The 17,339-nt window shown below is 41.5% G+C and overlaps 1 protein-coding gene across 4 annotated transcripts in view; it reads left to right on the forward strand.

Annotated features, from left to right (window-relative positions):
- The first annotated feature begins 269 nt into the window (after positions 1 to 269).
- Positions 270 to 17,339, forward strand: part of ACSS3 (acyl-CoA synthetase short chain family member 3) — a 129,133-nt gene continuing 112,063 nt past the window's right edge. For 3 of the 4 annotated variants that reach the window (XM_087934515.1, XM_026699152.2, XM_026699142.2), the window contains exons 1-2: positions 271 to 669; positions 7,015 to 7,159. In XM_087934515.1, coding sequence (XP_087790641.1) covers positions 350 to 669; positions 7,015 to 7,159 — 465 coding nt within the window. In that variant the 5' untranslated portion in view covers positions 271 to 349. Of the gene's footprint in view, positions 670 to 7,014; positions 7,160 to 17,339 lie in introns of all 4 variants that reach the window. The other variant, XM_087934514.1, reaches the window with a different exon arrangement.

Raw genomic sequence — 17,339 nt, forward strand, 5'->3', positions numbered from 1 at the left:
CAAGAAAAGTCTTAAGGGATGAAGGGTTAGGAGAGCCACACTGGGACAGCTGAAAGAGGAACCAAGGTGCGCGATTATGCAATGCAGTGCCTTTTTTTTTAACAAACAAGGGAGAGGATTTGAGAAGTAAGAACAAAGCCCGGACTGGATTTTTGCAAATCACTAAATTTGTGATTTGCAAAACGAAGATCAACGAGCACTTTTCCATGTTCAGAAATCCAGCTCGACTTTTTGTGTTGACTTAGAGAAAAACTTGTATACTTTTACTTTAGTAAAGGGAGGGCCTTCCTTTAGTTGCACACATACACAGCCGCCTGCTACAACACGGGACGGGGCGTCTCCAGGGAACATGATAATTCCGGGCAAAAGGACTCTGCTGCAGAAAATTGTGCACTGTAGCCGTCGCGTCTATCGGGTATCGACCGGCGGGTTCTGGTGTGTCACACAGCCACGCAAAGCGCTTCCTCTGGTTCCTCAAACTCGCCCGCTTCGCATAGCCAGCGCTTACGTCTCTCACGCAGCTGCGCCTGCCGCAGGTGACTATGGCAGGGTTTTCAAGAGGTCGGTGGACGAGCCGGATCAACTTTGGGCCGAAGCAGCTCAGGGCATCACGTGGCACAAGCCGTGGACTAAAACCATGGAAAGGAAAGAGCCCTTTAGCACTTCTTGGTGAGTGGCTGGCGAGGCTCGCTTGGCTGTTGCTCTGCCGAAATCATAAAAGGGAGCGTCATAAAAGTTTAAACCCGGGTTTCTTCAGCTCGCTGGGCCTGTCGGAACTTTTGTAACAACCGGGGAAGTTTGCTGCGCGTGTTTTAGTCCCCGTGGAGTTTCTGTCGACCACACAGTTGTTAAAGCGCGACATTCATGTCAGGAGAATATGTATCACCCATAAGATTTGTCAGAGTTGAGTTCCATTTTAAATATTGCTGGGTTCACAAATTAGGACATGAAATAGGACATGAATACATGTCCTATTGAAACAGCTGTAATAATTGCATTTTCAGTACACACCCTTCCCATTATATTATAAATGAGCCTTGGTGGTACAGTGGTTAGAGTGCAGTACTGTAAGCTACTCCTGCTGCAATTTGGCAATCGAATCCCCACCAGGCTCAAGATTGACTCAGCCTTCCATCCTTCCGAGGTGGGTAAAATGAGGACCCAAATTGTTGGGGGCAATATGCTGACTCTGTAAACCACTTTGAGAGGGCTGAGCGGGTATATAAGTGCTTATTGCTAGTATACTGAGGGCAGTGTATGAGTTAAGTGCACCAAAGTCTTATGCACTTGAATAGATTATTAAGATTATCTAAACCAGTATAATGCTCTCTGGATATGTTTATAATATTATCTACCAGCCAGAAGGCCACCCAAGAAAAGGTTAGTCTGATGTTCCTCCCATGGGGTAGATTATCCTTATAATATTAGCATAATGAACATTTGTAATTGTAGGAAACTTGGAAATTAAAAGTGGTTATGCTACGGAGGATATCAGTATTTAATTGCCTCTTGTTTCTTTGTATAGCTGAGTTCTAAAATCTGCTCTGTCCTGCTTTCAGTAACACTGCAGTGATCATCCTGAAAAACCTTAGGCTAGGGAAAGTTGCCCTAAAGTTTTGATCTTTCTGATTAGGGACAAAAACAAACTTTCAGTAACCTGAACAAATAGTTCTCCATTATTGATACTGAGTAAAATGGGCAAAGCTTGCTGGCATTTTTATATTGAATTAATGAGTATTTGGAAATTATTTATAATATGAGATGATTCATGGAGTATTATTGCTATTAGTTTGCTGTTTCTTGGATATATACTTTACTGTTGACAAGTGTAACAACCTAATTGTGTCAACAACTTCTGTGTTGACAGAGATTAAAAGAAAAAAAAATGTACTGCTGACCTGAGACTTGTTGAAAGCCTTATCATATACTTTGTTTTGCCATTTGAAAGTGAAGTGAGGGACATCTGCAAAAGTTGTTGTTGCACTAGTCCTAAGAAATTACATGTTCTTCTTTTTTTCTGAACCTCTTTAACTCCTGTTATGTAGATATAGGCTTTTGGTTTATAGGATGAATAGCGCTTGAAAGCTTTTTTTTTAAAAAAAGTGCTTTTGAGTCAGTGTTGACTCCTGGTGATTGCCAGGATTCCCCAGTTTTCTTAGAAAGATTTCCAAAGTGGTTTGCCATTACTTCTTCCTTAAGAGATAGCGACTGGCTTTGGTATGGTGGTAAGATATCAGACTAAAAACATGTAGGCTATGAGTTCTAGTCCAGTCTCAGGCACAAAGCCAGCTAAGTTGCCTTGGGCCAGTCACTCAGTCAGTGATTGGGCAGGAAGAATTGCTGTAGGCTGTAGAAACTCACTCCACTCTTTCAATGACATTCAGAGTTCTCAGTCTTTGGGTGGGGCATATGGACCAGACTGGTGATTCTATCCACCCATTCTAACACCAACAGTCTCCCTTTATGAACTGGTGGGAGTCATCTAAAGGATTAATTCTTGGTAACTTTAGCATTCAGCTTAGAACTGTCTTAGCAAGGGTGTTCTTGCTGTCTTAGCAAGCTGATATGTCAATCATGGGTCTGTCTCAACTACTACCACCTGTAGAAGGTCATGCTCTGGACTATTTTTTTCCATTACTAGGAATGTCTGAAAATGTCATCTGTTGCATCTGTTGTTTTGTCAGTCATGGTTGAGATTTAAACAATTTGCTGCAACTGTTTCTTTCTGCAATTAAGTGTGTGTGTGTGCATATTAAAATAATCTGCCTTTGGAGGATGATTGATTTCATGGATTCCAGAAGCTCTGGAACATTTTCCAATGAGTTTGGTTGAGAACCAGTAGGTATTTCTGTTCAACTACATGACATTTATGTTGTGGAGTTATGCAGAGTTCTGTTTTATCCTTCATTCTGTCCAGCAGCTACATGAAATCGCTGAATGAGATGATTTCAAGATTTAGAGTAAAGTATTAATATGATTATGACATCTAGATTGACCTTTTTTAAACCTTGGATTTAGATGGGGCAATAACATTGCTGAACTAGAGCCTGGTTTGAGTAATAAAGCTAAGTACCTGGTCTCTTTGGCAAGAAGCACTTTTACTAACATAAGCTGGTACATCAGCTATGACCTTATTTGAATAAATCCTGCCCTGGCAATTTCTTTTTCAGATTGCTGATTAATGATAGTTCAGAAATTAATTAGTACATAAAATGCAAGAATGCAATATGAACATATAATATCACTCCCTTACTATTTTTACTGAAACCCAGTTTATTTCTAGTCCCAATTCAGAGTTCTGGTATTAATTGTAAAGACCTTGCACTGTGAGGGAGTAGAATTTTTGAAGGGCTGCTATTTTCATATGATACTATGTATACCTTAAAGTTATCTATATAGGGCATTTTCTGAGTATCCTACTATGGAGTATGCCATGAGTGATTATTCAGTTAATCAATTAATTAACTGAATGAGTACTCAGGAGGAGGCTTTTCAGTGTTGGCATCTTGACTTTGGAATGCTGTTGCCAGGGAGGTACATCTCACACCATCTTTTCTAGGCCAGGAAAAGCATTTTTATTTTTGGAGACCTATAAATAATGTACAATGCTGTTCTTATATTTTCAAGTTCTTATTGCTGCTATGATTTTGTAAGTCAGCACTTCTCAATATTTCTGCAATTTGGGACCACAAAATGCAAGTTTGGAAACTGCAAGGACAGCCCAGTTAAACAAACACTCCATATACCCATCCCCATTCTGCCCCACCCCCCATCGCAATAACAATAGCACTTAGACTTATATTGCTTCACGGTGCTTTTATAGTCTTCTCTAAGTGGTTTATAGAGTCAGCATATTGCTCCCAACAATCTGGATCCTCATTTTACCCACCTTGGAAGGATAGAAGACTGAGTCAGCCTTGACCTTGGTGGGATTCGATCTGCCAAATTGCAGGCAGCCGGCTGTCAGCAGAAGTAACCTGCAGTACTGCACTCTAACCGGTGTACCACCATGGCTCTATGCAAAGGAATTCACCTTTTTGACCCATAAAGTAAATGGGCTGAGTTCCATTTGTATCCCTTCCCATCACATCAGTTTTAAAGGTCCTTTTTAAACTAACCTCAAAATCAAAAATGCAATTCAAGATTAAGTATCTATCATTTCAGGTGCGGGCTGAGACACCAAATTGGTTCAAGTCAGCCTTTTCTGAACAGGCTATTAGATATGAACTAGCAGTTCATTGGCAGAGACCCACTTGGCCTTCAGCCCTGCTTTGCCATTTCTAGCAACACTCATTTGGAGTTGATGCTGAGACAATTTGCTGAGGCTGTTGAGTGAGTTGAAGTTGTAGCCTGCAGACCACACTTAGAGAATTACTGTGCTAGATTTTTTTTATTATTTGTGTGTGTTTTATATAATGATTTAATGCATGCTTCATTGATTGCTTTCACCTACTGTTTTAATAGCTTATTTTTTTTTGTAAACTGCAATGAGACTTATAAAATTAGAAAGAGTACGCTAATGTACTACACTATAAATAAACATATAAATAGCAATTGGCTAAGTATTTACTGCACGCTTAGCCATAAATCACTCCATAAGAGCACACTTCATAGTCACCCTGCATGAATCACTTGTTGAAAATTAACTTGACATACATTGGCTTTTTGAACCTATAAATCTATTGATAAAGAGGCTAATGTAGAGAGAGTTTGACGGATTCGTTCTTTCATGATATTGTTTTTTAAAGCTAACCTTTATTTTCTTTCATGCAAATGCCGTTTCAAAAATACTTTCTTACAAGTACAAAAGTTGTACTCCTAACTTCAGTGTGTCTCCCCATATAAACTTTTTCTGACCAATATTCCATTATGTACTGTGTGCATGTGCAGAAATAAAGAGGTGGGATGGGACTGTTGGGACGGGACTGTTTTTTATTTGTAAGAATGGGATGTAAATCCTAGGTTGTCTTTGTGCCTTGATATAAGTAATTTAGATAATTTGCAAAGAAGCTTGTGAAATGTATGTATGTATTGAGGTATTAAAATTGTTTAAAAAAGAGTGGATACACAGTCCCTGTGTACCCGTAAGCATGTCTGTACAGTCCTCTGAGGGAAGGGATAATTAGCTTCTCATAGTGAGACTGAAAATCCAAGGATGAGAGGAACCTAGACACAGAGATAACAAAAGCTCAGAATGGTGCATGGTAAATAACAATAATTTGTTATTGATTTCTTTTACCAATTCTAAAGGCTAGCTATTTTCAAACATGAGTTTTGTCAGCTAACTCTTAAAAAAAATTTTTCCCCCAAAAGCAATGGGAAGTACAGGGTATACTATAACAAATAAGGAAATCAGTAATCAATTCAACTAACTTCCTATCCCATGCTTGGGAAGATAGCAAATTCTCAATGGCTTTTTAAAAGGCCAACAGGATCGTGGGTATCCAAAGTCAGGTGCTATGGTGTTCCAGAGGGTAACTGTGGTGAAGACAAGCTTTGCTATAGGTAGAAGCAAGACTTCAAACACATAGTATAGCGTTCCCACTATCTATGTCATAACATCATTGCACAGATAACATGTAATTTATGTAATCAAGGCAATTGCACTGATGTAAATTACACAACTGATGTCAGTTGCATTATGATCTCATAATGAAAGTGACATTATTTGTGCTTCTTGTTGCCCTTATCATAGACTTTCAGTATATCAAAGAGCTGTTAAAGCACTGGGAAGCATTGGGATTTCCTGAGATTTGGCCCATTTCATCTTATTTTATACAATCTAAGGTAAATTAGTTAACCTCCTCCTGTATAGGAAATTATTTGACGTATAAATGGTATTTTTATTCAATTTTAGTTGAATTTATTTATTTTTTATTGTTCTTTCATTTTGTGGTAACTTGGTGCCATTTCAGTTTTAACTTAAAAATTGATGTTTATGTTAATTCTTGTCTTGCAGCATTCACTACATTTGAAGGAAGATAAGGATATAAATATTTTAAGGAAATATTTAGGTGACCTTCCATTTCCAAAGACCTATGAAACAGTTTGTGAAGTTGTTGTTCTGTTTAATTTACCATTGATTCAAGCTAAAAAGCCACTGCTTTGCATTGCAGATTTTCTTATATAAATATTTTGATTCAGTTTTTGGTCCATGAATCACATAATTTGACCACAAAAGTACAATTAGAGGTTTTCACTTTTAATTTGTAGATCCAAACAAAGGAATGTCTCAGTTGGGTAAAAGTATGTTTTATCATTAGTATGTCTTTTAAAGGACACTGCAGTCTTCTTCACTCCCATGACCATTTTTTTGTAACATGAATACAAATTGTACTTGAGTGTTAAAAGTAAAGATATTTCAGGGATTTGCTATTCTTTTTTCTTCCAGATTTTACTTTATTTGCAACTTAAGTTATTTAGGCTAAAATATCCTGATTGTTGAAAAAGAAAACCGAATCCCTCTTCAGCCAATAAAAATGAAGACTGTGAACCCTAGGTTTAATTATGGATCTTGAAATCTTTTTCTTCAAGAGAAGCGTTGATTGTGCCAAATTCAGTGCCACCACTTATAAATAGAGCTCCTACTGTCTAATTAGGTTATATTCTAGGTTATATTTATGCCACAAAGCATAAATTTATCTGTCACCTGTTACTGTGTCTCAGTGTATCTCATCAGGATTCCAGGTTAACATCTACAAAATCAGCTGCGAATCTCAAAATCAAATAATTACTCAAATTTACACCAACATTTTCTGCTTGTGCTTTAGCATAATATATATATATACTTCTGCACAGTAACCTAATTCTAATATAAAATGGGGTTAGTTTTGATATCTGTACATTCTTTGGATATTATATAGGAATTGTAATTAGATTTGTTAGTACTATATACTTGTAAGTGATGATATACAAATTGGGAAAAAAACTAGGAAAGAAAAATCAATTTATTTAATCAGGTGCCTACCATATTGGTATTTAAATCTAATTTTCCAATCCATTTTCCTCTTTTAGGTTTGTTGGAGGAGAGCTGAATATTTGCTATAATGCTCTGGATCGCCATATTGAGAATGGACAAGGGGATCAAATTGCTATTATCTATGACAGTCCTGTAACAAATATGAAAGAATTTATAACTTACAATGAAGTTCTTGAACAGGTATGTTTCATGTAAACATTCAAACTGAATGACAATAATGATAAAACATATAGTATCATCTTAATAACATTTCAAATAGAAAAAATAGGTAATTGTAAATTCTGTTAGAGTTCATTTGAAACATACGGTTGCTCTGTGTTATTGAGTTTGTTCTACCACAGACCCACTTCTCTTGTTTCTTTTCTCATAAAGTTTCTCTTGAGTTGAGTTTGACTCCTGATGACTGTGTAGATATATTTCCTGTTGCTTTCTTGACCATAATAAATATGGTTTCTCAATTTAATTTGCACCCCTTCTATACAACTGTCCTTCATGCCTGACTTTACTTAGCTTTTTGCGATTAGATGAGGTCAGAGAGATAATGCCCCCTGCTATGGCTATTTACTATTTTTAATCTTTTCAGTTTAATTACATGTAACATGACAGTGCAGTAGGTTAACAATTGAAAGTCATTAGAAGATTGTCTCTAATTATAGATTTTTACCATAGAATAAGAGGTTGTATAATTAATTTGTACTGAACATTGAGCTGAATGTCAATGTAATGTTTGTATAACCGAAGAGCTGTATGAGTGGAGATGATGAAACCACAAAGTGGTATATTGGTTTCTTTGTGTAGTTCTGTATTTATATAGATGAAAGCTTCTGTCCTCTTTAAACAGATTTAAATATGCTTTCAGATTGCATCTGTCTTACTCCTATTTATAAAGGTTATTGTTTCAATGAAGGTTGACAATAGATACAGTGCATTCATAAAGTATTCAGCCCCCCCCCCTTCACTTTTGCCATTTTCTTATGCTGCAGCCTGATTCTACAGTTGTTGAAATTCATTTTTTTCTCATTAATCTACATTCGGTACTTCATAATGACAAAGTGAGAACAGAATTTTATAAATGTCTGTAAATTTATTAAAAGAAAAAACTGAAATATTGCATTGGCATAATTATCCAGACCCTTTGCAACAACATGTGAAATTTAAGTGTAATGCCTCCTATTTCTCTTTATCGTTGCTGACATGTTTCTACATCTTGTAAATTAAATTGGACACAATTTGGAAAGGCACATACCTCTGTATAGAATGGGTCACAGCTGACAAGGCTTACTGTAGCAGAGCAAAAGCCATGAGGTCAAAGAAACCTGCAGAGTTCAGAGACAGGATTATTGCAAGGCAGAGATTTGGGGAAGGGTACAACAAAAATTCTGCTGCACTGATGGTTCCTAAGAGCACAGGAACCTCCATAATTGTCAAATGGAAGAAGGACTCTTCCAAGAACTGCCTGCCCAGCCAAACTGAGCAATCAGGGAAAAGGACCTTAGTAAGAGAAGTGATCAAGAACCTGGTGGTTACTCTGACTAAGCTCCAGAGATTCTGCGTGGACATGGGACAGTGTTCCAGAAGGACAACCATCACTTCAGCCCTCCACTGATCTGGGCTTTATGGAGGAGTGACTAGATGGAAGCCTCTCCTCAGTGCAAAACACATGAAAGCCCATTTTGATTTAATTTACCACAGGTTGACACCATTCAAGGTGTAGAAACAGGTCAGCAACGATCAAGAGAAATGGGAGGCACTTGACCTAATTTTATGTGTTGTTGCAAAGGGTCTGAATACTTATGCCAATGTGATATTTCAGTTTGTTTCTTTTTAATAAATTTACAGACATTTCTAAAATTATGTTTTCACATTGTCATTATGAAGTATTGAATGTAGATTAATGAGGAAAAAAATGAATTTCAACAACTGTAGAATCAAGCTGCAGCACAACAAAATCGACAAAAGTGAAAGGAGTTTGAATACTTTCTGAATGCACTGTATACTGTAGGTAAGATCTGGAAAACTATAGGAATAGTTCTGCATAACAATCAGGTTTAGATCTAAATCCAGAAGATTGTTGATGTCTTCCAGATCAGGTCGCTCAATTTTGAAATCATTCGTGGTATAGCAAATGCCATGTTAGTAAATAAGAAAGCAACAACCATCCATAATCTGATTCTGATTGAGTACTGATCTGGCCCATATTACAGAGATTTATTTAAAGAAGATTGAGAAAGTGCATTTATGTAGTACAAGATTGTGGGAAAATTTCTAAGAAAATGATAGTTACCAAATATAACTAATGTTTGCTCTTCAGACTCTTATGAATGTGTGAGAAGAGAACTTGGCTAAGAATATTAACAAAAGTATCTTCTCAATAAGTTGTGATGTTGTCATTCTTAAAATAGTATTGTTCTTTCATTCCTAAAAGAGAGTTGTAAGAACTTCATTTTAAAAGCTTTTTTGATCTGCTGGGTTGCATAATTTCAATTTTCCATTTTTGAATTAAATGCACGATCGTGTGCAGCATATTTGTTAAGTTTGAGCAATGAGAGGCTGAACCAGAGCATGAGTGCAACAATACTTTATTAAGCAATAAAGGGCTGACCGTGCTTGCCACGCCTGGAACTGGCTCGCAGCAATCAGCGACTGGTTGGACCCCGCAGCCTGCTTTTATAGCTGGCTGCTGGGGAGAACCAACCAATGAGGAAAGGTGGAAGAACGCCCACTCAAAGTGAGTGGACCTGAGTGAGAACTCCTAGAGTTCTCAGGACATAACACCCCTTCCCCCCAGCTGTGAACATGCATAGTCTTTGAGGTAGGCAGGAGGTTTATGTTGGCGCCCGGAACGGCGTAGTTCTGGAACATTGTCTGTCCGTCCGGGGTCTGCCTGGGCAGGCAGAGTCGGCAAAGTGTCACCAGTGTGCCCCTCGGTTTGGGCCTGCCCTGGGCTCGTAGGGTTGCTCACTGGGGATGTGCTCTCGAAGGCTGGATCGGGCTGGTCAACTGTCTGGGCACCGCTGTCTGTGTTCGGGCTTTCGGAACCGGTTGTAGGTGTGAACTGATCGCCGGGCGTGATGTGGATGTGAGGCTGAGGATGAAGCCTACCCTTGTCTAGAGTCTCTGGGTCCCTGCTGGCGATGGTGCTGAGGCGTCTGCGCAGTTGGTCTATGTGCCTTCTCCAGACGCGGCCATCCTCCAGTCTGACCCGATACGACCGCGGCCCGGTGATGGCTACGATCTCGCCCGGGATCCACAGGGGGTCTCCAGCAAAGTTCCTCGCGAAAACTGGCTCCTGTAAGATAAAATGTCTAACCCCCGATGAGGAAGCGAGGGGAGAGTCAGGGCAGTATCGTGGGTGTAGTCTGTCCAATACAGTCCTCAGGCGCCTGCCCATCAGGAGCTCAGCTGGGGACTTATTGGTGACTGAACAAGGAGTTGAGTGCTGGCTCATCAGGAACTGCGAGAGTTTGTGGTGCCAGTCATCTTTGTTGAACCTTGCCAGGGCTTCTTTAGTGGTCCTGACGGCCCTTTCAGCCAGCCCGTTGCTGGCAGGGTGAAATGGGGCTGTGAAAATGTGGCGGATACCCAGGTTGGCAGCGAAGCGGCTGAACTCAGTCGATGCGAACTGTGGGCCATTATCGGAGACGATGGAGTCGGGTAGCCCGTGCGTAACGAACAGGCGTGTCAACACGTTGGTGATTGCTAGTGTGGTGGTCGTGGATAGCTGTGCTACGTCAATCCACTTGGAATAAGCGTCCCACGACCACCAGGAACATCTTCCCATGCAGAGGGCCCGCTAGGTCGATGTGGATTCTAGACCAAGGGGCGCTGGCGTTTTCCCATCTAGTAGGGGTGGCAATGGGGGAGCAGGACGGGATTCCTGGCAAATGTTGCAGGAACTTACCCAATTGACAATGTCCTCGTCTAGACCCGGCCACCACACGTAGCTGCGTGCTAACGCTTTCATTCTCACGATGCCAGGATGTCCTCGTGCAACGCTTCCAGAACTCGGGTATGCAGTGAGGCCGGGATGACCACTTGAGTGCCCCATAGTAGACAGCCCTGCAGACTTGACAATTCCTGCATGCGAGTCTTAAAAGGTGTGAATTTGTTATCAACATTGCCACCCGGCCACCCCCTCCTCACCCAGTCGAGCACCTGGGCGAGTGTTCGGTCTGTCTTGGTTTTAGCAGCAATGGCCATGGCCGTGATGGGTAGGTCCAACTGGGTGATTTCGAAAATAGCGTGGACAGGAGCAGGGTCTTCAGCCGGGGCCGGCAAGGGGCAGCGACTGAGGGTGTCAGCGTGGGACAGTGTTTTGCCCGGGCGGTGTACCAGTCTGTAGGAGTAGGCTGCTAGGAAGAGAGTCCACCTTGTCATCCTCGGGGAGAGGACTTGAGGGGTCTGCTTGTCCCCGGCTAGGAGGCCCAGGAGGGGTTTGTGGTCCGTGACCAGCTCGAAAAAATGGCCGAAAAGGAATTCGTGAAATTTTTTCACGGCTGCAACAGCTGCTAGGGCTTCCTTATCGATCTGGCTATAATTGCGCTCCGTGGCAGAGAGCGTCCTTGAGAAAAAGGCGATAGGAGCTTCGGCGCCATTGGGAAGCCTGTGACTTAGTACCGCCCCGATTCCAAAAGGGGAGGCGTCAGCTGCCAGTACTAAAGGGAGGTTAGGGTCGAATTGAATAAGTACCGCCTCTGACGTAAGTAGTGATTTGACGGCGTTAAAGGCATGGTCTTCCTTGTGCCCCCAGTGCCATGGTGACTTTTTATCCAGTAATCTGTGTAGGGGTTCAGCTACTGATGCTTTATGGGGCAAAAAGGATGCGTAAAAGTTCAACAGCCCCAAGAACGCCTGCAGTTCTGTTTTGGAGGTTGGAGTGGGTGCCTCGTGGATTGCCTTAACCTTGGACTCCAGGGGATGAATGCCAGAGGCGTCAATTTTATAACCCAGAAAGTCCACCTGTCTAGTGGCAATGGTACATTTTTCTTTTTTCAACTTGAGGCCATGCTGTCTGAACCTCTCTAACACAGCTCGAACTCTTTGGAAGAGTTGGGGTCTGTCCCTGGCCGAGACTAAGATGTCGTCGAAGTAGGGTACTACACCAGGGAGGCCCTGCAAAATCCGCTCCATGAGGGATTGAAAAATACCCGGGGCCACACTTACGCCAAATTGGAGACGCTTGCATCGGAAGGCACCCCTGTGAGTGACAATTGTCTGGAGTTCCGCTGTTTGGTTATCTACAGGGAACTGCTGATATGCTTGAGACATGTCCAATTTAGCAAAAATGCTGCCTGGTTCGAATGTGTGTAATAAGTGCTGGATGACAGGCACAGGATAAGCGCTAACTTGTAGAAATTTATTGATTGTCGTCTTGTAGTCCGAGCAAATTCTCAGGCTACCGTCTTTTTTGAGGGGTGTGACAATGGGCGTCTCCCACTTGGCGAAATCTGTTGGCTCAATGACCCCTTGTTTTAATAGTTTATCCAATTCTGCATCTAGTTTTGGCCGAATAGCGAATGGGACCCTACGCGATTTTAGCCTGATTGGGACTGCTTGGGGGTCAACCGAGAATGAGATGGGGGTACCATTATAACACCCCAGCTCTTCGCTGAATACATCTGAGTAATCAGCGAATAAGGAGTCAGTGTCTGAGGTTGAGACAGCATGGACTCCTGTTAGCCCTAGGCCGAGATGGGAAACCAATCGAGCCCCAATAAGGTGGGTAAATTGCCGTTAACTACCACTAGAGGTAGGTGGCCTTTAAAAGCTTTAAAACTGACAAGGAACTTGCCTCTGCCGATTACAGGAATGGTCTTCCCCTGGTAGTCCTTCAGGCCAAACTGGCATCTCTGGAGCCGGCTAGTGGATAGGCTTGGTTGGAGCCTCTTAAGGGTGTTCCACGAGATAATTGAGAGCGCTGACCCTGTGTCAACCTCCATGCGGCACGGTTTACCTTCTAGGGAAACGGAGAGAGAAATTTTACTAACAGAGTGGTACGTGTGCTTGGCAAGGTGGTGCGTGCGACAGTTCAGTACTTGCCTCTGTGGTCCCGAGTGCGAGGGAGGGTGCCTTTGTGCTGCGCTTTGGGGGGCTTGGCAGACTCTCGCGATGTGTCCCCTTTTATGGCAGTTATTGCAGGTGGCTCCTTTAAACTTGCAGGTGGCCCTCTGATGAGATCCCCCACAGGCTAGGCACAGGGTGATGTGCTTGGGAGGACCGCTGTTTTCTTGTCTGGCTCCTACCTGCGGCCGTCTGTCATTGGATAGGCGGTGGACTTCGTTTTCATCACTGATGGGTTCCTCTGCTACCACCTCCTCGGAGTGGACTGGAAGTGATGTCAGCTTGGCGCTAGGGCCCTGGATTTCGGTGGCTGATGTTGTTGCCAACTCGGCTGCCAAGGCTTCCTCGACTGCTTGTGCGAGGTTGAGGTCTTTCTTTGCGAGAAGTCGCCTTTGCAGATGGAGATCCTTGACCCCGCAGACTAATTGATCGAGGAGCATGTCCTCCAGGTAGGTTCCAAACCCACAATGCAGTGCTGCTGTTCTGAGAGCGGCCATATATTGATTGATGGTCTCCTTGCTCGATTGCTTCCTCATACGGAAGGTGAATCTCCTGGCAATCTGTGAGGGCCTGGGGGAATAGTGGTTAGTGAGAATTTCAAGTAACTCAGATCACGGAACGTTTTTCAACTCACGAGGAGCCACGGCGCTGCGGCCGTATCGTAGACGGTGGCCCCGCAGTAGATTAGGAAATACGATTTTTTCCGATGCTCCCCGCATCCGCCAGGCCAACTGCATCGATATAATGATTGAAGCGGTTCTTATACGATTCCCACTTCTCCTCGTCTGGTTTAAACGCCGGGAAGACTGGATTGGAACTCATGGTGCTGGGACCGGTTGAACAACCTGAGGAAAAAATCTCTCTGGGGCAGCAGACAATGTTTTAGGGCCCGTGGTGGGCAAGTGATTTCAGCTCGGGAGAGGCTGTTTTAATTCCTCTCTTTCTCTCTGGGTTAACCACGTTAGACTGTTAGCCGTTGATGGCGTTTGGATTCGCGCCTGAGTGGGCGTCAGTGACTGGCTACAGTGCTGTGCTGTACCTTTTAGGTTTGAAATTCAAATGACAACCGTTTGAATTTCGCGCCTGATACAGAGCGGCTGCGGCTCGCAGCGCTTCACTTTCTCTGTAGCTGGGCTAACAAGCGGCTACAGACGCTTCTAACTTTCGATTCTGACCGCTCTCTCTGGCTGCGGATCAGCGTTTGCTCTTTTTGTTTGCTCTTTTTGTTGGCTGACCGCTCTCTCTGGCTGCGGATCAGCGTTCCCTTATCGCCGGCCGATCGTTCTCTCTGGGCTGCGGATCGGCGGCTAGTGACTCAGCGGTTGCATGGTGCTTCTGGTCGCCATCCCATCCTCGTCGCCAGTGTTAAGTTTGAGCAATGAGAGGCTGAACCAGAGCATGAGTGCAACAATACTTTATTAAGCAATAAAGGGCTGACCGTGCTTGCCACGCCTGGAACTGGCTCGCAGCAATCAGCGACTGGTTGGACCCCGCAGCCTGCTTTTATAGCTGGCTGCTGGGGAGAACCAACCAATGAGGAAAGGTGGAAGAACGCCCACTCAAAGTGAGTGGACCTGAGTGAGAACTCCTAGAGTTCTCAGGACATAACAATATTGGTGTGAGCCCTGTTCACCTCAAGTATACTCACACCACTATATGCAAGATAGAATCTCTAAGCTCTTCCAAGCCAACATTTTGCCCATATGACACCAAGGAGAAGGTACATGTCATGAATATTTTGATGTCTGATGTTTCCTTAATTTATAATTATCAATATTTAAAGTGTTTACTTTGTTTTGCTAGTTTAGATGCCATTAGGTTACTGATATAAAGACACAAAGATTTAAAACCTATTAACATGAGACAATGTATTATTATTTTGTCTGGTTGTACTGAATTATTGATGAACATTATATGTTATAAAATACTTTTTTGAATGATATTTTTCAGACTAAATACATGGGCAATTTAATCTGATTTTGAACAGGTAAGCAGGGACAAACCTGTTTAGTATATGGATGTGAGACCAAAAATTCCAGTGCATTAAACTGGGGAATATATTCTAGAAGATGACAATGATAGAACACTTCTATATTATTTCCCAGAAAACAATCTGGATATATTTATGAAATGAACAGATCAAGGTTGAAATCAGTTTTACAGGCAAGCTCCACAATAAATAAAATGACATCCTTCTGTTTTTAATGTAGTGTAAGTAAACCAATAGTTCCTTTAATTCCTCTCTATTCTATAAATGCAGTGGAATTTGGTTATTTTAGTGATTCCTTCAGTTTGATTTTCAGTCTTTATCCCCTAAATTGCTTTTTCCACTTTAATATACTAGCATAGGTAAACCATTTATTCAAATTTGTCTCTCAGGGCACCTAGGAGGCACCACGACATGCCTATTAATTGGGTTTATGCCTTTTCCTCAAGTCAATAGTTAGGATAATTTTTTGCTGTTTTTTTCTCTATAGAAGAAATAGCCGTATCCGCCAGACAAGTAATTAAGTGAGCATTCTGTATGGCTTCACTTCTCAAAGAACTTGCTTTTCTTCTTCCTTCCTTCCCTTGCTTATATAATATACATTTAGAACAGGACTGTCAAACTCCTGGCCTGCGGGCGAATGTGTCATGCACTGGCCATGCCCACATCCGGTTTAGTGAAGGGAAAAAAAGTCCCAATACGTCATGCAACGTGTGCCACTGTGACATGAGTTTGACATCCTGATCTAGAACATACTTTCAGAGGTGGATAAAAATAAGCCTCTCTATTGCTTATATCATGCTGACCCACTGGCTTGATTTCATGGAGGAAGAGTAATGCTATCTCCCTGTACTACTTGAAGAAGAATGGGGTGTTAATTTCTATGAACTTCTTTTAGTTTAGAACAATCAATCCAAATTAGGAGCTGGGAAATAAGCTCCATTCTCCTTCAATCCATCTTCAAAACTTCACTGGCTATAGGCCAACTCTTTGAAAGAAATTATTTTAACTGGAATTCATAGGAAGAGAAACCAAAGTCACTACTTCACGGGCATTGCTTATCTGAAAGCTACAAAAAGAAAATGTGCTAAAGTTCCCATGGAAGAATCAGACTTAATAGAAAATAGCATGTTCCTCTAAGTTATAATGATTGAATCCAAAGGCAAAAATTTCCATTGTTTTTTTTAAAAAAGAGCAATAAATAAATACATAAAATGTCTTGTACCTAAAAGCTTGAGAGTTTTGTTTGAAATGGTGATGTTCGTACTCCAGAAGTAGACAGGCTAGTGCCTGGGCCAGGGCCCATTCTGGAAGAGGTTTCAGAAATTATACAGGGTGAAATCAACGTATTAAGTGTCTGCAAAGCTTTAGGTACCCATTTTGGCTGTTGTTATCTCAACTTCTGATACTGGAAAAAAGTCAAAATGTTTGCTGAAATCCACCAGTGTTCTGGTGGGTCTGGGGGCCAAAGAAGAAAAATTAGTGGATATATTTTTTATGCCCTTGCTATAAAACTTTGATAGGTCAAGAGAATTCTGAAGATTTAAGTTTAAATGAAAACATGCTGTGAAATATATAATAAAAAACATCACACATACTGTTCTTGTAAAGGCAAACATGTTGCTGACCTCTGATTTAAAATATTTCTAAGAATATTGTATTGCTTTTACTCCTTATCTAAGTATTTATATGGTTCTCAGATTTTTTTCATTATACAGGTAGTCTTCGACTAACAGTTTAGTGACCGTTCACAGTTACAATGACACTGAAAAGAGTGACTTATGGCCATTTTTCACACTTATGACTGTTGCAGCATCCCCATGGTCATGTGATCAAAATTTGAATGCTTGGCAACTGGTTCATATTTATGATGGTTACAGTGTCCCGGGATCAAGTAATGACATTTTGCGACCTCCTGACAAGCAAAGTCAATGGGGAAACCAGATTCACTTAACAATTGGTTTACTAACTTAACAACTGCAATGATTCACTTAACAACTGTGACAACAAAAGTCGTCCAATATGGCAAAATTCACATAAATGTCTCACTTATCAACATACATTTTGGATTCAGTTGTTGTCATAGGTCGAGAACTACCTGTACAGGAAATTATACAGATATAACATTATATAGATAAAAGCTGTGGAACTATTTTCTTGGTCAAATGTGTGAAAAATGTTGGTTCACCTGATGCCATACTGAAATTCCTCTATTCAGAAAATGGTGTATAAGAGTTTATGTGAAGTGAATTAAACTGCAAACAAAAATGTAACATGAATATGATATATGGATGGTATTATTACTACATTCTC

Source organism: Pseudonaja textilis, chromosome 5 (genome assembly GCF_049901715.1).
Source record: "Pseudonaja textilis isolate UNSWEBS1 chromosome 5, rPseTex1.2, whole genome shotgun sequence".
NCBI lineage: Eukaryota > Metazoa > Chordata > Lepidosauria > Squamata > Elapidae > Pseudonaja > Pseudonaja textilis.